At 54.6% G+C, this 19,608-nt stretch overlaps 2 protein-coding genes across 10 annotated transcripts; one reads left to right on the top strand and one right to left on the bottom strand.

The window, feature by feature from the left end:
- The first annotated feature begins 69 nt into the window (after positions 1–69).
- Positions 70–5,005, top strand: WDR54 (WD repeat domain 54). Of its 4 annotated transcripts, none has more exons than XM_059942543.1 (11): positions 70–152; positions 464–752; positions 920–982; positions 1,383–1,449; positions 1,536–1,589; positions 1,917–2,044; positions 2,920–3,020; positions 3,120–3,273; positions 3,475–3,549; positions 3,626–3,753; positions 4,171–5,005. In XM_059942543.1, the coding sequence occupies exons 2-11, from the start codon at positions 531–533 to the stop codon at positions 4,310–4,312; spliced, it is 1,134 nt and encodes a 377-aa protein (XP_059798526.1). In that variant the 5' UTR covers positions 70–152; positions 464–530; the 3' UTR covers positions 4,313–5,005. The 4 variants fall into 4 exon arrangements, with proteins under 4 accessions (XP_059798526.1, XP_059798525.1, XP_059798529.1 ...); XM_059942542.1 differs by having other exon boundaries at positions 3,120–3,282; XM_059942546.1 differs by having other exon boundaries at positions 3,626–3,786; positions 4,171–4,258.
- On the bottom strand, positions 4,213–18,843 carry RTKN (rhotekin). Of its 6 annotated transcripts, XM_059942538.1 has the most exons (13): positions 17,056–17,152; positions 16,278–16,699; positions 10,364–10,563; positions 8,528–8,589; positions 8,377–8,430; positions 8,162–8,279; positions 7,732–7,941; positions 6,934–7,028; positions 6,723–6,829; positions 6,358–6,486; positions 5,487–5,655; positions 5,215–5,319; positions 4,213–4,635 (listed from the first exon to the last, which is right to left on the bottom strand). In XM_059942538.1, exons 2-13 carry the CDS (start codon positions 16,347–16,349, stop codon positions 4,301–4,303), a joined length of 1,656 nt encoding a protein of 551 aa, XP_059798521.1. In that variant the 5' UTR covers positions 16,350–16,699; positions 17,056–17,152; the 3' UTR covers positions 4,213–4,300. The 6 variants fall into 6 exon arrangements, with proteins under 6 accessions (XP_059798521.1, XP_059798519.1, XP_059798522.1 ...); XM_059942536.1 differs by lacking the exons at positions 16,278–16,699; positions 17,056–17,152 and adding an exon at positions 18,362–18,838; XM_059942539.1 differs by lacking the exons at positions 16,278–16,699; positions 17,056–17,152 and adding an exon at positions 17,910–18,170.
- Between the last annotated feature and the right edge of the window lie 765 nt (positions 18,844–19,608).

Genomic DNA, 19,608 nt, shown 5'->3' with positions numbered 1-19,608 from the left:
GCTCGCCCCGCCTACAGTTGACCTGGCAGCAGCGCAGCGCGCTGCACGTTTGGGTTGCTCGCCCCACCCAACGGCCGTGCGTACGTGCGTCGTCTCTATGGTGGCGGCGGATTCGGAGGGTCTGGACGCTTCTCGTGTCCGGCAAGCTGCTGGTGTGAACTCTGACCTGGTCCGGGGCTTCGGGGAGCCAGGCCGAGGGAGGAAGGGCCTGGGGGGCTACCCTGCTTCATCCCGCCTTGGCTCGGGCTCTTGGGGCCACTGAGTCCTGGGCCACCGCAATTCCTCCTCTGGGAACCCCTGTCGCCTCATGACTCAGCCCTAGGGTTCCCCTCGCCTGCTCCACAATACCCTTCCCACGCCATGTGATCCCCCATCACCATCCTCGAGGCCCTCATTCACATCATTACCCAATCTCAGGGGTCTTTCCCAGTGCCTCGTGACAGCACCCACTCCCACCTCCCAGCCCCCACAGGAATCTCCGCTGTCGTCTGTCTTCCGCGCGCCTGTGATTCGGACGTCGCTCCCCAAGGATGTTCCGCCGGGAGCGCTCCATCCCCCTTCGAGGCTCAGCCGCCGCCCTGTGCAACAACCTCAGTGTGCTGCAGCTGCCCGTCCGCAACCTCACACATTTTGGAGTAGTCCATGGACCCAGCGCCCAGCTTCTCAGCGCTGCTCCTGAGGGTGTGCCCTTGGCCCAGCGCCAACTCCAAGCTAAGGAGGGCGCTGGAGTGAGCCCCCCACTTATCACCCAGGTGAGGCGTGGAGTTAGGAGTGGTGTTGCTGAACCCAACCCTAAACCAGTCCTTCCTCTCCAAACCTCAAGGAATAGGCCTTCCCTAACCATCTGAATTTCCACGCTTTTGCGTCCTCATTCCCCTGCTCTGACCACTTCTTCCTACTCTGATTCACCTCCCTCTAGGTCCACTGGTGTGTCCTCCCTTTCCGCGTATTGCTGGTACTCACCTCACATCGAGGAATACAAGTAAGAAGAGGACCTTCCTACCCTCCCCCACTAGAGTCTTCTCAACTTCTCTCCAAGGCCCCTAGACCTTACCCCATTTATTTCTAAACATTTCCAAGCTGTTCAAATGCTTAGCCCCCTCTTCCTTATTTCTCATCTTCATTCCTTCCTTGTTTTCCAGTTCTCAAGTGCCATCTCCAATATCTGCCCTTTTATCAGTTGTATGACCTTGGGCAATTTAGTTAACTTCTCAGAGCCCCAGTGTCCTCCTCTGTTAAATGGAGATAAAAGTAGTGCCTACCTCCCAGGGTGGTTTTGAGGATTAGATGGGTTAAGGCTAACATGAGTAATTGGAGTAGTCAGCACAGAGCTCAGCAAAGGTTAGCTTGGTCATGACCCCATCCTTGCCTTGGTCTTCCAGATGTATGAGTCTGATGGCTCCGTCATGGTCTATTGGCATGCACTGGATGCTGGAGATGCCTCTCTAGGTACCTGCAGGACTGAGTGGGTTGGGGGTAGGGAGTGTTTGCTGGGGCTAGGGGAGACGCTATTTCTAATCATTTTCCCCTCTCAGTGCAGGCTGTGTTTGCCCGAGGAATTGCTGCCAGTGGCCACTTCATCTGTGTGGGTGAGGGGGCCAAGGGCAGGGCATTGGGAGGTGCTGAGGTATAGGGGTATAGCCTTTGGCCAGGAGGATGCCAAAGGTCTGAGGAAATTGTGGAGTGTTAGAGGGAAGGGTGGGAATGAAGGGGGGTGTGAGAGACTCCAAAACGCCATGGCAGGGCTCATAGGGGCAGGGTGGGATAGGAAAAGGGTAGTGAATGTAGGGGTGGGGCTGTTGGAGCAGTGAGAGGTGGGTTTGTTACTAAAGTTTCTGGGATGGAGGGAGTGCTGAGTGTGGTGGCTGGAGACCTGGGAGGATCAGGAAGCCATCAGTGGAGCACTGGTTCTGCAGGAATGTGGTCAGGCCGGGTACTGGTTTTTGACATCCCAGCCAAGGGTCCCAACATTGTACTGAGTGAAGAGCTGGCTGGGCACCAGACACCAGTCACAGACATTGCCACCGAGCCTGCCGAGGGACAGGTGAGTGGATTCCCCCTACTGTTCCAGTGAATCTGGGGGCCTCCCACCTTGGGAGGCAGGGGACCTGGGTTCCAGCCGTGGCTCTGCCACTAAGCAGCTGGATGACTTTGGGCAAATTGCTGCACTTTCCTAGGCTTTAGCAACCTCAGTTCCAGTGATGAAGCCTGAGATACATTTACATGGCATTTAATAGTTCACTCACACTTTACAATACTGGTGTGAATGGAAGAGTTGGGACAGATGGTTTCTGAGATACTTTCCAGCTCTGACATGTGTGGCTTCCTTCTCTGAACTTGGGTAAGTTCAGGCCCACCTCCAGTGCTACCCTCTCCAGGAAGCCTTCCCCCTATTCCAGCTCCCACTGATCTCCCTTAGCTGAACCCTGAATTGATACTGCCCTCAGACAACTCTTGTCTCCCCAGTTGGATTGTAAACCTCTTGAAAACAGGGTATGTATCTTCTGATTCTATGTTACACTGCACCTGGCACAGAGCTGGGCCCATGGGCTATGTTGGCTGTCTGGGTTTAGGGGTTGTCAAGAGGCCCAGAGTCTAGTCATGACTGTGACTGGCTCACTGCAAGACCTCCAGAAGGTCCTAACACTATGGCCTCAGTTTCATCATCCATCCAATGAGGACAGTTATATACCCTAACACATGGTGTGTGTGTTGGGGTCAGGGTAGGGAGTAAGACTATAAAGAATACAAAGAAAGCATTTTATGCCTCCAGGGGACCCCTCCAGCCAGTGATGGCTTCACATCTCGCCCTTTCCCTGGAGAGGCAAAGATGCAAATACTGCTTCCCTTCCCCTGCTGCCCTGTATACAGGACCCAGCAGGGGAGAAAGGGAAGGGCTGATCCTGCCTTTCCCCTCAGGACTGCGTGGCTGACGTGGTGACAGCAGATGACTCAGGCTTGCTGTGTGTCTGGCGGTCGGGGCCCAAATTCAAATTATTGACCCGAATTCCAGGATTCGGGTAGGTGAGGTGGAAGGGGGCTGAGGCCTTCCTGAGGTAGCTTCCGGGTGGGGAGTAGGCTTGGGTCTGGGAAATCAAAGTAGGGTATCACCCTTGCAGGGTCCCGTGCCCTTCTGTGCAGCTGTGGCAGGGGACCATAGCAGCAGGCTATGGGAACGGGCAAGTGCGTCTGTATGAAGCCAGTACAGGAACTCTACATGTCCAGATCGACGCCCACGCCCGGGCCATCTGTGCCCTGGATCTGGCTCCTGAGGTGGGCAAGGTCAGTCTCCTCCTCCGTCCCTACATACCCTTGTTCCTGGTGCTGGGATGTTGAGAGGGACTCCACAGGCTTATCTCTGCCACTCAGTGCAGCCCCCTCCTCAGGCACCTGGACTGGGCTCTACAGCCTATACCAGTCCCCTGTCAGCACGTTCTGACTCCCACTGGTCCTCCCTGCCTTTTTTTTTTATAGCTACTCTCTGCGGCTGAGGACACCTTTGTACACATCTGGAAGCTAAGCAGAAGCCCAGAGGGTGGCTACATTGAGGTGTGTCTTGTAAGGGGAGTGGAATGAGGACCCAAGCATGAGGCAGCAGGCCCTGAGCACCTCTCTTCTCTCCCAGGTGGAGCACCGTCATGGAGAGTGTGTACCCGACACCCAGGTGTGTGGTGCCCGATTCTGTGATCCCTCAGGCAGCTCCTTTGCTGTGACTGGCTATGACCTCGCTGAGATCCTGAGATTCAGCAGCATGTGAGAGAAAAGCAGCCCTCCGTTTTCTCTGTGGTATTTATAAAGTACCTGCCTCCACCCAGCCCTTGTCTGATTACTCAGTATCAAAGTCATACTTCACAACTAGTGAACTAAGCTCCAGGGATGAGGGGATGTGGCAGGTCCAGACCAAGCCAAGAGGCAACCTGTCCTCAAGAACCAGGTGAAGACTGATGTTAAATAACTTTAATGGTCAACGTGGGAGTCACAAGGGAGGTGCGTTCCCTCCCAGGGCTCTTCAGTGCCATCCTCAAAGCTGGTTAGTGCAGGGAGGTAGGGCAGGGTTGGTTCCAGTTTTCTCCCAGGAAGGGTTTAGGGGGTCCCAGCCAGCCCTGGGAATGACTCCCTCAGCACCATGGCAACCACAGCTTAAAAGGGGCTTCTGCTCCCCCTCCCCAGCCTATCCCCAGGCCAGCAGAGGAAGGGGAGGCCAAGCTGGCGAACCTGCTACAAACAGCGCCGAATCCAGAGCCCAACTGCACACAGATCATCTCCTCTTCCGACCAGATCCTGTTGCCAGCACACCGTCTCACACTGGTGACTGGAGCCAAGTGTGGGGTGGGCCTTTGCTGCAGAGGCCTCTGGACTGTGGGGACCGCTTCGGGGGTAGAGGGGCAACCGAGTGAGAAGCCCCAGGGGAGTGGTCTGGGGGGACAGCATCCAGGGAGAACGTTCGGGGTCTCCCCCAGGGCAGGGAATGGGTCTGGGCTGGGGTTGGGGCCACTGAAGCAGGCGAGCAAGGGCCAGGCAGGGCAGGCTGGTCTGTAAACACTGCTAGCCAGGGTGGGGGCGTCTCCAGCCTCGTGCCCTCCCGCTGGGCCAGGATGTCTGTCACCGCTGCGATGTCATCCAGCGGCTCAATAGCTGTGGCACCGGGAAGGGATTGAGGGGAGGGGGCTAGTCAGAGCTTAGGCCCCAGACCTACTCAGCCCTGAGCATCACCTGTCACTGTAGGAGGAAAACAAAGCCTGGATCTCAGCTGAGATTGCATTATCCTGCAGGAGCAGCCCCTCACTTGGGCCCCCTAGAGTCACAGGTTCTGATAAGACTATGGGATATGGGGTGACAGGGTGGACAGGGAGAGGAGGGTGGGCAGAAGTAGGTGAAGAAGCCAAGAAAGAGGAGGAAAATGAAAGCAGTGCCAGGCAAGTGAAGGGTCAGAGGAAGAGATAGGAATCCGCATGCAGAAAGGGAAACAGAAAAGAAGAAATTACGGGAAAAAAAATCCATGAAATGAATCTGGTTCTATGGGTTTTTGTTTTGAACTTCGGTGGAGGTGGTTTTAAGAAGAGTTGGAGAAGGGAAAGGAATACTGGGTGGGACTTGGGTCCCCAGAGCTCTCCTTAGCCCAAAGTGTGCTTTCTCTCTGTCTCCATTATCTGGGTTCCCTTGAAGCCCCCAGCCCAAATTCCCATCAGGATCCCAGAGTGCACTTTCACTCACCCATCTCATGGTACAAGGACCCCTGCTTGGCCAGTACTTGGGGTGGTTTCCGAGGAGCAGGGGTTTCAATTTTCATTATTTCATCACAGCAGTGCTTCCACTGGCCTGAAGGGAGAGCATTGATTGGGGTGGGTAGGGGGAGGACTGTGAGAGGGCCAGGCTACCCTCTCCCTTGCTACATTCCTTTCCACACAGTCTTGAAATAGAGGCCGTTGGTAAAAATAACGATCCACAGTCCCTCCCGAAGGTTCAATCCAGCCCCCTCCTCTTACTCATGTCAAAGAAAAGCTGCCACAGAGCTTCCATCCAGCTCTGCAGGGCTCCCCGACTCTCTGCCTGAAGGGTGTGTGTCACCTCGTCCTCCCCATACTGGTTACTGATGCTCATGGTGAAGGGCCGGCCCACTGCCTGGTCCAGCTCCCCTGCCCGGACTCGAGTCTCCTGTAGGAGAAAGACAGGATCTGCTTCCACCTTCACCTTGGTCACAGAAGTCAGCAGTGACATCAGGCAGGCTTGGTCATCCCTGCCTTAGGAGGAGCTTGTGGGGCTTTCACGAAGCCCTCTCATTTGCCTCCTACTGACCGGAGTGGAAAGAAATGGCAGGAAAGGAAGGGGATGAGACAGGTCGTCCTTAGTCAGGAAAAGAGGAGCAGACGGAGACAGGGAAGGAGGGATTGAGCGAGGCAGGGAAGGCAAGGAGGCAGGCAGGAACAGGAACGCCGAGGCCTGAGGTCCCTCAGTACTTTTATAAAAGTCGGCAGGAATGCTAGCAAAAGGGCTAGGAAACAAAGAGGGTCCTTGGACTTGGGTTGGGAGAGAAAACCAGGAAACGGTGAGGGAGATGCAGATTGAATCTGAGGGGAAAGATGGAAGGAGGATGAAAAGTCCTAAACTGGCTATAGAACCCTCTCCGAGACTTGGCAGGGGCTAAGGTTGGTGAGTAGAAGGGACGATCATTTTCCAGTGATGCTGGTTGGGGAGAATATGGTCCCAAAAACCCTTGCCCTGAAGCTGGGTGTGGTGCTGTTTGGAACAGGAGGCTAGCTTTGATCTCTTTGAGGTCTGTGCCCACCCTCCTGGGGCCTGATGGAGAGGCTCCCGAACCCTGCCACCTGGTTGGCTTCACCACCAGGGATTCATCACCTTGTTGATCGCGATAGTAAACAGCGGCTCCTCCCCAGTGTCTGTGTCTTCAGGTTGCCGGTAACAGAAGAGGTTTGTGCCTTTCAAGACTCCATGCACTCGCACCCAGTCCTGCAGCTCCCCAGCTTGCTGCATAAATGACTTAAGGTTTCCTAGGGGAATCACACCCCCAACACCCTTCTTCCCAGCCCCCCACAGAGAAACTGCTCCTTTCTGCCCACCCTCCTGTCTGATCCTCCTCTCGTCTTGCCATGCCCCTCCTTCCTCCACCGAGATCTTGCTTTTTCAATAGTTCTTTGATTCCTCGGTGATCTGGCTCTCCTCTGCCTTCTCCCTGTTCCCTTCCACTCCTCAGGGCCCCTCACCTGCACCTTGAGGATACCACTTGAAGTAGGCTGAGTCATGCAGAAAGGCTGAGCCACCAGACGGCAACACACGCTACCATAAAGGGGCAGCCAGGCGGGGTTCTCCTCTGGGGGAGGAGGAAGTGCAGGGTGAGGGTGGGGAATGTGAAGGGGACCATCCGACGGCCCCTCTTCTCACCATCCAGCAACCCCCACATACACACATACTCACCATGACTGGCGAGGGTCAGGTCATGTGTGCGGAACCCATCTTGCACTGCTGCCAGGGTGAGTGTGGTATGAGCCAAGAGGTGGTAACGAGGACCACTGCAGGACAGAGAAGTGGGCAGCAGCCAAATGAGGGGCATGCTGGATGGCAGGAGCTATAAGCTGAGCAGGCCTGCCCCATTGTTCAGGCTGCCCCACAGAAAACTAGCTGGCCTCCCCCACAGGGGTTGGAACATTTACTGCACTCCTGCTAAGTGCCGGGGCCTGTGCTTTAAATATGTTATCCCACTGTGTTCCCACAACAGCCCTGAGGCAGCTTGAGGCTTAAAGAGGTTAAGATATCTGCCCATAAATATAGCTTAGGTGGTAGAGTTGGAATTTGAATCTATGTCTGTCTCCAAAATAAGCATTCTCTTCATTACCTGGAAGGTTTTCAAACTGCTGCTCAGAGACCCAGTGGTTCCACTAGGTGCCTCCAGGTGCCTGTAGGCAACACCACAGGACCCAGGCTACCCTGCTTCAACCAGGGGCACTCTGTTCTATCCACATAAGATGTGTTTGCTGCTGCCAAAAAGTGATGACCCCAGAGCCTAGCTCTTCCTGCATTCCTACTGGTCTTCTCAGTTGGCTCGGGGTACAAGCCCTGAGGTACAGGCCAGAGTGCCTCCCAGCTGTGTGACCACTGCTTATTCATATCTGTCCGCATGTCCTGGCAGCAGTGCAAAATAGGTTCTGCATGCTCAACACGGCTCAGAGGTCACCTGTGGCCAGCTGAGGGCAGTGGGGGAATACGGGGCCTTACCCAACAGCCGGGGTGGGGAGCAAGATGGGACTGCTCCCTGAGCCCCCAGCTGTCTCCAGTGATGCCCGCACACGCCTCCCCGAGGAGCGGCCCAGGGAGCTGCTGAGTTTGGTGGCAAGCCTCTTGGGGGCTCCAGCCAGGGCCCCCTCCTCTTCCACGCAGGCCCCATACAGCTCCAGCCGCAGTTCAAAGTCTGGCCCTGCCTCGGCACTGTAGGAATATGGGAGGAAGAGAGCACAGGAGGATGGTCTGGGGAAGTCCAGGGAGCGGCGCTGTGGTGGAGGACGGATGACATGCAAGTACAGGACAGCTCCACAGGGAGCCCATCTCCCTTCCTCCCTCTCCTCTTCCTCACCTCCCCTGTAGCTACCTCATCTGAGGATTCGAGCAGAGTAGAGAAAGGAGGGAGCCACAGGGATGAGGTACTCACAAGAGCACGTTGTTCTGAAAGGAGATGTCTGTGAGGGTCCTGTCCACCAGGATCATCTCGGTGTCCTGAATGTGTTCCCCTATCTGCAGCAGCAAGAACACAGCCCAACGGTGCAGGTCTGGGGACAGAGAGCAAAAGTGGTAAAGATGTGCCCCACAGGGACCTCCAATCTCAGGGTCACTCCCTTAAATTTGTCCCACGTGTGTGGAACTCACCGCCTTTGTTCTTGAAATATTCTGTGTCCTTCCACATGAGGGGAATCCGGAGATCTAAGGGGCAGAGGGGTAGGAATAGATGTTGAGATGGGGCAGGAGATCTTATCATTGGGCAAAGAATCCCAACAGCTGGGGTAGTTGTGCTTCTTACCAGAAATGCAGACTTGGCCGCGGCAGGGGGAGCGCTCAGCGGGCGGCCCACTGTCAGAAGGCCTGTGGGCAAATCACAATGTCCTAGCCTGGCCTCTTGACACTATTCCCCCTGGCTCTGGTTCCCAAAGGCTCTAGGACCCCCCTGGCCCAGGACCCAGCTGCCAGGTCCCAGCCAGGCTGACATGGCAGGGCTGAAGGACTGTTAGGGAGAGTTGTCAATTGAACCCAGAAGGTTGCTGGGCTTGGGAATGTTAGAGGCTCTTAGCTCACACGCACAGTACAAGCTCAGGCCACCCCCTGCACAAGCACCCTTCCTGACCACCTCCCCAGACTCCTGCCAGGGAGAAGTGGGGCTTGAGGACACAGGTGCCCACAGAGAGAGACTCCCTTTTAAGGACTCTTCTCCATTAACCCCCAGGCTTGGAGGAGTTTGCAGGCTTTCTTTTTAACAACAAAGGAGGCTGCTTGTCTCCACCATCTCATCACTTCAATAAAGGAGGGTACTGGATCAGTCAGAAAATCAAGAACCCAAGTAGGGAACATTTGTGTTCCATTTACTGCAAATCTCTCTCCATCCTCCCCCTCAGCTTTGATTTCTCCTCTACCCCTCTGGCTAGATGGGCGGAACCTTCCCAGTGCCCCAAGTTCCCCAGTCCCCCCACTGCAGGGGGGAACATCCGGCCTTCCTCCCCTCCCCGCCCATCATTAGGACTCACCGAGCATGTGTCCCTCTCCTAAGGTGATGGCCAGCTTATCCATACTAATTTATAATTCATTAAAATGAAATTAGTGACTTAGCCTTAAACTAAATGATGTGGCATTGATGGCAATGTGTTTAGCTGCCAGGGACTTGGGGTGCACCTCAGATCACACTGTATGGGCTGTGTGGGGACTTGGGCAGGGCAGAGCCTGTCAGTGGCCGCCTCTTAAGAGACAGCAAACTCACAGTAGAAGGTGTCCCCATGCCTGCTTGCTCTTCGTTTAACTTTATGGAGCAGCCTTCCCCTGGTGTCTTCATGGGTGAACTCTGGAGGCCTCCTGGCAACCTCTCCTTGTGTCAGCCTTCATGGATGAGCTGGGATGACACTATGTCGGTGAGGGGCCTGGACCTTCTCCCCACTCAGCCTTGTGGGATCAAGCAGGTTACTTTGCCAGAAGCCAATTTTCCAAATGACCAGTTCACCAAAAATGGTCAGTTCTCAGAATGATCAATTTGCCAAATATTTTCTCCCACATTTTAGTTTTACCAGAGCATCGCCTCAACCATTTCACTACGGATTTGTCAGATCAGCAGAGTCTAATGCCAGTGTAGGTTGTGGTTCACATCCAAGAGTTGAGTCCTTTTAGTGCACAATCTAATTTATGTGAATGGGTAGGCTTTCCCTTAAATTTTTTTTTATTATTATTTCTTTTCCCAATCCCTGACTGTAATGAGGCAAACCCCAGGTACAATGAACTATTGTCAGTTACAGTAAATTGGTCATTTAGCAAATTGGCCATTTGGTGAACCAGCTATGAGAAAATTAGCTTTCCAGAAGCCAGCCAGCCAGACTCATCAGATCGCAGGCAGGGCTTAGCAAATTAGCACTTTTGCATTACTACTCCTCAGACTGCCAGCCTTTCACCAGATACACTGGCTTTCCTGAGCCAGTGTCTTGCGACTCACTAGTGCACCTCTGGGCAGCACACTGCGGTGGTAAAACACCAAGGTGTCTTCTAGGCCCCTGGTAAGTCTTCACCAGGAAGTCATCTTCAGGGTGCTCCATACTCCATACTCCATAAACACACACACTGCGCCTCTACGCCCATAAAGCCTCGCCTCCCCCTTGCTCACCGCCGGCCTGTCTTCCTCAGCACCTGCGCCTCCTTGCGCCGCTGCAGCTCGCCCATGTAGCTGAGGATGCGGCTGTTGCACACCAGCAGGCTCTTGGTGGCCTCCAGAGCCTGCTCTCGCTGGGAGCAGGCCGCCAGCAGCTTGCAGGCCCCTTCCCTCATCCGGATCTCATGGTCTAGCTTTCTTTGCAACTCTGTGTCCTAGCCAGAGTGGGGATAAGGATGAGAAGGAAATGTCAATTGGGGGACAGGTTGAAGCACCCTTCATTCCCAAGTGGACTGTGGTCCACAAGAAACTGACAAGAAACTTATGTTTCAGGCAACTAAAAGGCAAGGGTTGAGTCTCAACCTCAGCAGCCCACAAATAACCAGAGAGGCTTTGTTAAAATTTATACTCCCTCTGGGAGTATAAATTTTTTCAGCCTCTTTTGAGCGCAATTTGGAAAAATCTGTAAAAACTACAAATTCACATATCCTTTGATCCAGCTATCCAACATCTAGGAGTTTATCCTACAGATACAGTTACACTTGTGGGCAGAGCCATATTCATTGCAGCATCATTTTATAACACCAAGATTAAAAGTCCTTCAATAGGGCATTGGTTAAATAAGTTATAGCACATCTATACCATGGAATATGGACTATTGCAGACATTAAAGAGTAAGGTAGACATGTGTGCAAAAATGAAGCAATCTTCAAAATATATGAAGTGAGAAAAGAAAGAACAGTATTACAGCATGCTACCATTTGTGCACGATATATATATATATATATATATATATATATATATATATATGCATATCCATATCCATAGACATGCATAAAATAGTAGTGGCTGTGGGGCTGGGAGCCAGGAATGGAAAATCAATTTATGATACTTTATATATATGCTTCTTTACTACTGTACCATTGGAAATTGTGTTACCTTTTAAAAACTTAAATCTTCTGAGTTAAAAAAAATAATAAATTATGAGACCCCACCTCAGAGTAGCAGAATAAGAATCTCTAAGAGTGGGGCATGTGCATTTTTTGGAAAATTCCCCAAGTGACTCCGAGGTGCAGCCCAGGCTGAGAACTACCACCTAAAGGGAATGGCCACAGATAGTAAAGGCCATCCTGGCTTACCCCAAAGACTCAAGTGATGAGAGAGGACATTTAGTTGGCAAGGGGTCAGTGGAGAAGGAGCATACCACCTACAGTGTTCATCCATGCTGCACAGAGTGCAGTACACACCCCAAATTTGGGAACCTGCCACCCGCTGGCCCTCTGAGTCTGGGAGGTAAGGACAGAGGCAAGGAATGGGGATGGGAAGACAGGTGAAGCAGGTCAGGAGTGAGTAGGCACTTAGCACAATACCCAATGCACAGCATATGGTATGCATGGGGGCAGGGTGCTTATTTTAATGATGCTACTTCAGCCCAGTAGCATTCACCCAATAACGCTGGAGCATCCCGGTGCTGTCCAAAGCTCCATATTTGAAATCCAGCTGGGAGGTGAGAGATGCAGACATTAATGGCTGCTCCATAAGTGCCATGTCATGGCACAAACACGCTCACAGGAAACAGACCCTATTTGTTTCTGGCTGAGGTGATGGGGAAGGCTTCAGAGAAGAGGTGGAAGACTAACACTATTACAGCGTACAAATCAGAAGGCAAGCCAAGTGGAGTCACAGGTTGGAAGAGGAGGATGAATGTGACTGCACAAAACCAAAACCTGTCTTCTCCCTCACACCAGCTCTTTTCCACACTCTGTGCCCTTGCTTCTTTCCCGATGACTCCAGCCTTCAAGTCTCCTAGACCTCAACACCCGAAATTCCTGCTTCCGGGAATTGCCTTGCCCAGCCTCCCTGCTGATTCTTCCTTCCCTACTTGGGCTAGGCCAGACTTTTCATCACGTCTCACCTCATCTCATCACCCTCACTATCCACATTTCCCTTCCTGACCCTTCAGAAACAGGCCAACCGGGTACCTACGCCCCCTCCACCAGGAAGCCCTCTCAGACTACACAGCTGCCCCCACCCCCACCATGACTGCCTGCACCAGGGTCCCACCTCTGCTACGGTTTGCTGCTTGCCAACCCCCATCCCATTCTGCATCTAGCTTCTACCACAAACGCCCCCAAACAGGTGAGGGGGGCGGGGCCGAGAAGCGTCCGCAGGCCCCCTCCTGACTAGCCTTTTGGTCCCGGCTCCAGCACTCTCGGATTCTTCCCTAGCCCTGTCCATTGCACGTGCGGCGCAACGCAGGCACTGTGCCCGGTCCGGGGAGCCGCCCCGCCCGCAGCGAACGCCGATGACATCATCTACCAACTGCCGCGAGAGCGGCCGAGGGGCTCCGGGACTCAGGCGGTCCCTCAGACCCTCTGTGCGCCTGGCCCGGTTAGGCTCCGGATGGTGCTAACCACAGAGACCTAGTCGCGGAGGGACGGTACCTCCGGGAGCACCGGCCTCACTCTAGAAAGGGCTCCAGGCTCCGGAGCTGCCGGAGGCCAGAGGGCCCCTCCGGGTTGCAGTTGCCCTCCAAGATGACTCCTGGCCCGGGAGCATGCGGGAGGGGGATAGTGTATACATCGTAATAACTGGGGCTGCAGAGAAGTCGCTGTATCCAGCCTGGATGAGTCGGACTGGGGGCGCAGACACCCTGGCTACCACTCTACCCCCATGCACTCGGGTCCGAATCCATTCTCCCACGGCCCTCGGTGGAGAGTGCCATAGAAATCTCCCACCCTTTGGGCAGAGCATCTCGGGAATCCTGACGCAGGCTCTGGATCCCGGGGCTTCACCCCCATCTCCGTACCTCAGGTATAGCTCCATGTCGCCCCCCTCCCCACCCACACACCCTCTCTTCCCAAGCCGGCAGTACTTTCACCAGACTCCCCTGGGAAAGAGCCCTAAGCTGGACTCCGCTCAGGGCCCAAGGGGCTGAAGGAGGATGGGTCATGGGCAGAAGCCCCAGCACACATTAGGCCCTCTCTGGACATCCTTTCCAGTTCCTCCCACTCCCTTCTGTCTCTGACTTCCCTCTCTGCTTCTCATCACCTTATGTTCCCTTTAGAATCTCCACCAGGGCTAAGTTCAAATCCTGGCTTAGGAACTTGACTAGCCATGAGAACTTAACCTCTGGAGCCTCTGTTTGTAAACTGGGGGTGGCAGGGCGTGGTAATTCCACCTCCTACTGTTTGAGGATTAAATGGGAAAGTCTAACCCCTACCTGGGCCCAGCACTCCCACCTTCCCTTTACTTTCAGCTTAAATTGTCTCCTCCAGAAAGTCTTCTTGAATTTACACTTCCATGACTACCTCTCTTGCTAATTCCTGAAACATCAATGGGATGGGGGTTGGGGAACTGCTGAGCTTCCTGGAGAAAGAACACAGCACCCTCAACCAACCCAAGACTGAATGAGAGATGATCAAAGTGAAATCTAAGCCCCCTCCTCTTCCCCGGAACTTGGGCAGAGCTCCTATGAAGAAAAATTACATGGAGGGGGAGGCATGCAGAATTCGAACATTTAAATACCTAGACCAGCCATGGCCAATAAGATCTTCTGCAATGATGGAAATGTTCAGTACCCATCTAGCACATGAAATGTGGCTAGAGTAATTAAGGGACTAAATTTTTTATTTTATTTCATTTTAATTAACTAAATTTTAAATTTAAATAGCCACATGTAACTAGTAACATGGACAGTGCAGAGGACTAGGGATGGCAAATAGGTTTTATCTCATATGCCAACACAGGACAATATGTAGTGTCAGAGTCCCAATGGGATCCTTGGGCACCTTTCTCCATTTTAGAAAAAGATGATCCTCTCCAGGCAAACAAATTAGATAAAGGTGTCGCCTCCTCACACCACCTGAAACCAGGCCAGGACTCCTGCCACTAGGCAGTGCCCTTATGAAAGACACAACCTGCATAATTTATGCCAAGGTTGAGCTGAGAAAGATTGTGAGGCCATGCGTGGATTTGTTGGTGAAGACTGCCATGATTGACTAGTAATGTCTATCATGATCTAAGGAGTGGGGACCCGGTTGAGGGTGCAAACACATGTGCAATAAATTCCCCTTCTGAGCTAGACTCTCTACTCTCCTGCCTCTGACCTCCCTTAGCAGCAACCCCCTGCCTGGTTCAGGCAGTCATTTCCACAGCTTCCTCTCTCTTCCCCATCTCAGTAAATGACCACATCACCCTGTTGCTTAGCCACACACCTGAGAATCATCCTGGAGCCCTCTCTTGGCTGCACCCTCATGTCCAGTACATCAGCAAGCCCTGTCAGATCTACCACCATCATCTGAAATCCACCCCCTTCTCCCTATCCCCACCATGAGCATTTAATCCACACCACCAGGTTCACTCCCCTAAGGCTATAACGACCTCCTAACTGGTGGTCTTCTGCTATTCGTCTGGCCAACCCTTCTCCCTCCCACCCCCCACCCCTGCCTAGCCTATTCCTTTCAAACACAACAGCCATCATTTTAAAACATTAGATAAGTTGTCCCCCTGCTTAAAACCCTTCCACGAGCCAACATCACACTTAGAGTAAAATCTAAATGCCTTGTCATGGCCTACAAAGCCCTGCATAATCTGGCTCCCACACATCAGCTCGACCCCAGCTATTATGTTCCAGCCCCACTGGCTCTCCTTCTTCCGCAAACATATTACCATCATCCTCATTTAAGAGCCTTTTGCCCTTACTATGCCCTCGGTCTGGAAAGCCCTTCCTCCCATCTTTATATATCTTCATATCCTTCTGGTCACAGCTCAAAGAGCTCACAGAGGCCTTCCCTGACTCCTACATCTAATGCTGCCCCCCCTACCCGATTTTTATTACACCCCCCCTGTATGTTTTCATCATAATTTCACTATGTGAGATTATTTGTTTGCATGCTTCTTGTCTGTTCCCCCAGTAGAATGGACCTTTCCTGTTTTGTTCACTGAGGTATCCCAAGATCTAGAAAGAAGCTGACATATAGTAGGTGTTCAATAAATGTGATTAAGAATAAATAAATGAGGGACATCCCCGGCAGTCCAGTGGTTAAGACTCTGCCTTCCAATGCAGGAGGCGTGGGTTCGATCCCTGGTCGGGGAACTAAGATCGCACGTGCTGTGTGGTGCGGCCAAAAACTAAAAAAAAAAAAAAAGGACTTCCCAGTTGGCGCAGTAGTTAAGAATCCGCCTGCCTATGCAGGGGACACGGGTTCAAGCCCTGGTTAGGGAAGATCCCACATGCCGCAGAGCAACTAAGCCCGTGCACCACAACTGCTGAGCCTGCGCTCTGGAGCCTGTGTGCCACAGCTACTGAAGCCTGCGTGCCTAGAGCCCGTGCTCCGCAACAAGAGAAGCCACAGCAATGAGAAAAGCCTGTGCACCGCAATGACGAGTAACCCCCCACTCGCCGCAACTAGAGAAAGCCAGCGAGCAGCAACAAAGACCCAATGCAGCCAAAAATTAATTAATTAACTAACTAATTTTTAAAAAATAAAATAAATCTATTAAAAAAAAAAAAAAGAATAAACAGGTCCTTGCCATCTTCAGGGCCACAGAATCCTTACATCCTGCCCTAGAGTCCTCTTCGCCTTCTCTGGTAAGGCCATCTCCTTCCTGTAAACCTGTCTCACATTGAACTCCCCTCTTCTTCACATACCTAAAAGGAGCCCTCAGCCCCAGAACACACATCCACACCAACCCACAGAGCTTCCAGAAATAGGTGTGAAGACCCTGTGGCCAACACAATACTCTACTTGGCAGAACTGAACCTGGGTCCACACGTAGCACCCAACGAAGGGCTTACAGAACCACCTATCCCTCTCCCCACTTGGAGTAGGCTCCGCTCTCCCTGCTCAGCCCCAGCAGGAAAGGGCTGAGCAGAGATGGGCTGGGATGCTGTGGAGGAGGTGCACTCCAGGGGTGGGGGCGTTACCTCCAGGCTGAGCGCCATCTGCCGGATGTAGAGCATATTCAGGTCCTCCAGGATGTGCAATCTGTCCTGCATCTCTGTGCCCCCCAGGTGCCCCTTCCCTTGTTGACCCCTCAGAAGGGTGGGGCGAGCAAGCACCACGCTGCCCCACAATTCCTCCCGCTGCTCCCCTGGTCTTGAAAGAGGTGGGCAGTTCTTGGACAGAGGGCAGAGGCAGCCCCTGTCCCTCTTGCGCTCCCGTTAGACCCCTCTGGCTGACAAACTTTCCTTGCCTACCGCTGTTCCAGGGCCCTGATGGGAGCCAGGCATGGAGGGAAAGGAAAGCGAGGTGAGGATGAGCAGGGTCCCCGGAGAGGAGGCCAGCTGCAGAGGGGACTCTGGGCACAGAGTGTCCAGTCTTGCTTTGGTGGCAGCTGTTCTCCCAGCTGTGGAAGAAAAAGGCTCTTTCATTCCGACTCTGGCCCCTCCCCAGCCCCCGCCCACATCCCTGGCCTGGTGGACAGAGAATCTGTGTGCGGTAGGGTGTGAGGGGCAGGCACAACTGGAAGGGGGCAGGGAGGGGACACTTCATGCAGGTTCTACAGAGTCGTGGGGTTTGTCAGGAGGTTGCTTTCTGAAAGGGGTTCTGGCTTAGTTTGAGGAAGAAGAAGGATAACGGTGAGGACCTGATTGAGTGAGCCCAGGGAGTGGGACAGAGGGGTAAATGCGGCCCAACCCCCAGGGCCACCTCTTCCAACTTGGGGCCCCCATCCCGCCCGCCCCACCCTGGGTTCACAATTACCTCGCTTTTCCAGCAGAAGGGAGGAGACGGAGGGAGAAAGGCAGGGGTGTGCCTAGCTGCTGCTGCCCCCGCTCCCCTCTGCGGGCCCCTTCCCTTCCAGACAGGAAACCAGCCCCGATTCCCAGCCAGCTGCAGCTTTGCCACCCCCCTCCACCCCAGGCCCACGGAGTCACACACCGCTCCGCCGGGTCCCAGCGGCTCCGCCCCGGCTCCTCCGCTACGGCCCCCAGAAGGCCGGGCTTATCCCGGGGGCGGCCCCAGCTCACAGGCCCCTCCTCCGGGTCCCTGGGCCTCGCCCCTCACTCCCCTACACTGGCCCCAGGCGGCGTTGCTTATGCGGGACCCGACAGAGGTCCTCTCCCCGAGGCCCACTAGCTTCTAAGTCAGCGAAGGCCCGGGACACTGGGACACGGGTGTGAAAGAGCCTTTGTTCTGGGCAGGCTGTAGGGTAAAGTGCAGAAGCCAGGCCTGGAATCCCGGCAGGGAGGGGTGAGGAAGGCCCTCTCACTTAACCCTTTCCAGGCCAAGCAGGAAAGGAGAGCTGACCTTGGGGATAGCCTCTGCTGTAGCTACGCGCCCTCTCAGCCCTAGCTCAGCCCCACATCTTTCAGACCCTCCTGAGCCTCTTTAGGGAGGTAAGGCTCAGGTAAGATAAGGCTCAGACCTGAGCAACGTGGAGAGTGGTGGGCCGAGGAGGCAATTGTAGAGGCTGGACTCCTCTTAGGCCCCAGGAAAGGAGGCTGAAAGTTTGAGTGCGGGAAATAATCCCAACTCTTTAATAAGGAACCCCCTCACTCCCGATTCTCCCAGCCAGAGAGAAGCAGTTGGGGAGGGTTTCAGCGAAGGGAGCAGACCTGGTCGAGAAGTCAGGATTGATGATGGAGGCTGTCCCAGACGGTTGAGACAGGTTGTGGGATGCGGCTGGAGCCCAGGGAAGGAGCGGGCGCCCAGGCCAGGAGTCTGTTAGAGCCCGCCTGGTTGCACACCGCCCTTTGCTCCGGGGTGCCGGGAAGGACCGGGGTAAGGCACATTTTGGGAATCGAGCCTAGGGCCCCTTATATTGAAGCCAACCCGAGGTTTGTCCAGGCGGAGGCAAATCATCCCAACTGGGCCAGGTAATGTCTGGGGTGGCACGGTACGATTAACGTGCAGACGGTCCGCGCCTGACTTTTTAAGTCAACAACCACTAGTTTGTACCAGACCCGCGGCGTCTCCGCCCCTCGGCGCGCGCGGGCGGGGCGGGAGGCCCAGGCGGCCCGGGCTGCGGGAGCCCGGGGAGGGGAAGGCAGGGACGCGGGTCTCTCACCTCCGGTGGGTCGCAGAAGAGGCTGAGTCGGAAGCGGCCGCGTTTGAACTCCATCTCCAGGGCGGAGCCCCTGGCCACGGTGACCCGGCTCCGGTGGTTTCGGGAGAACATGCTGGCGGTCCCACGCCTTTGCCTGCCCTCTGCACTCCCCGCGCCGCCCGGCCCTGCCTTGTCTCGTAGGTTTCTGTCCCTCTACTGCCGCCAGCTAGTCCGGCCGGGAATCTCCCACGGCCCGGTTCCCAAACTCCGCCCCCGGAGACGACACCTGGGCCTGGCAGGGCGCGGCACGCTCTCCCTCCACTCCAGCCCCCCGCCCCCGCCAAAGGCCCTGCCCACCGGGCCAGTCCCGGGCCCCAAGCAGGCCTGGCCCGACAGCCGGGGCACCCTACAACTCGCGAGCACCGCGGGGTCGCGTCATCCCTTCCTGCCCGGGCAGCCAGCGCCTCACCTGGGCAAGGGGCCGGCCCAGAGAAGCCCCGCCCCCCTGCCGCCCCCACTCGGCTAGCCAGACTCCCGGCGCGCGGAAAATCCCGAGGCCCAGGGATCGCCGAGAGGCACACAGCCCGGCCTTGGGATGGCGCCCAGTCTCACCTCCAAGCAGCTTCTGAGGCGACTGTTTCAACTTCCTACAGTCCCAAACGTCCTTTCTTCGTCCCCCTCCCCACTAAAGCTCCCCTCCGTACCTAGTGGCCGCAATTCACGTGTCTGGTAACCCTGTTCTGTTACTTACTAACCGTGGATCCTTGGCTCTGTCACTGAACTTTCTGAGCTTCAGTTTTCTTACTTGTGCAATGGGGATACAGTAAATACCTCCACTCCTCAGGTCGCTATGAGGATTACATACGAGAATGAGTGTAAAATGCCCAGCATAGTGCCTGGCACAAGACAAGCACCCCGTAAGTGGAGCTATGAAAAAAAGGATCAGGTGCAGCACCTTTGTGCCCTTGGATGGGGCAGCAGCGACCTCAGCTCCCTGGACCCAGACTTTAAGTGCCTTAAGAGGGTGAGGATATCTGTGACCTCAAATGGGCTCTCAGCTGTTTTGCTGGGTGGCTGAGACAGGGTTAGGATTCACAGCTTCTGCAGAAAAAGGGGCCACCCCCAGCCTCCTGGGACAGAAGGAAATGGCAGAGGATTAGCTTGCTGACCATGCATGAGGAGTTTTCTGGGGACTTATGAACTTACTGGGGAGAACTCGAGAGAGAGTGGGGCTCCTTCACAGCCAGAGCCAGAGAAATACCAGCCTA

Source organism: Balaenoptera ricei, chromosome 13 (genome assembly GCF_028023285.1).
Source record: "Balaenoptera ricei isolate mBalRic1 chromosome 13, mBalRic1.hap2, whole genome shotgun sequence".
In the NCBI taxonomy this organism is placed as follows: Eukaryota; Metazoa; Chordata; class Mammalia; order Artiodactyla; family Balaenopteridae; genus Balaenoptera; species Balaenoptera ricei.
Note: the sequence above shows the minus strand (reverse complement) of the source record. Positions and strands in the feature narration are given on the sequence as shown.

Coding starts and splice junctions, on each gene's coding strand:
- WDR54 (XM_059942542.1), top strand. CDS start 531: ATGTTCCGCCGGGAGCGCTCCATCCCCCTTCGAGGCTCAGCCGCCGCC. Junction 753..919: donor GCCCCCCACTTATCACCCAG/GTGAGGCGTGGA, acceptor ACCTCCCTCTAG/GTCCACTGGTGTGTCCTCCC. Junction 3,550..3,625: donor CAGAGGGTGGCTACATTGAG/GTGTGTCTTGTA, acceptor CTTCTCTCCCAG/GTGGAGCACCGTCATGGAGA.
- RTKN (XM_059942536.1), bottom strand. CDS start 18,472: ATGTTCTCCCGAAACCACCGGAGCCGGGTCACCGTGGCCAGGGGCTCC. Junction 8,431..8,527: donor CGGCCAAGTCTGCATTTCTG/GTAAGAAGCACA, acceptor TCTGCCCCTTAG/ATCTCCGGATTCCCCTCATG. Junction 5,656..6,357: donor TTACTATCGCGATCAACAAG/GTGATGAATCCC, acceptor TTTCTCCTACAG/GAGACTCGAGTCCGGGCAGG.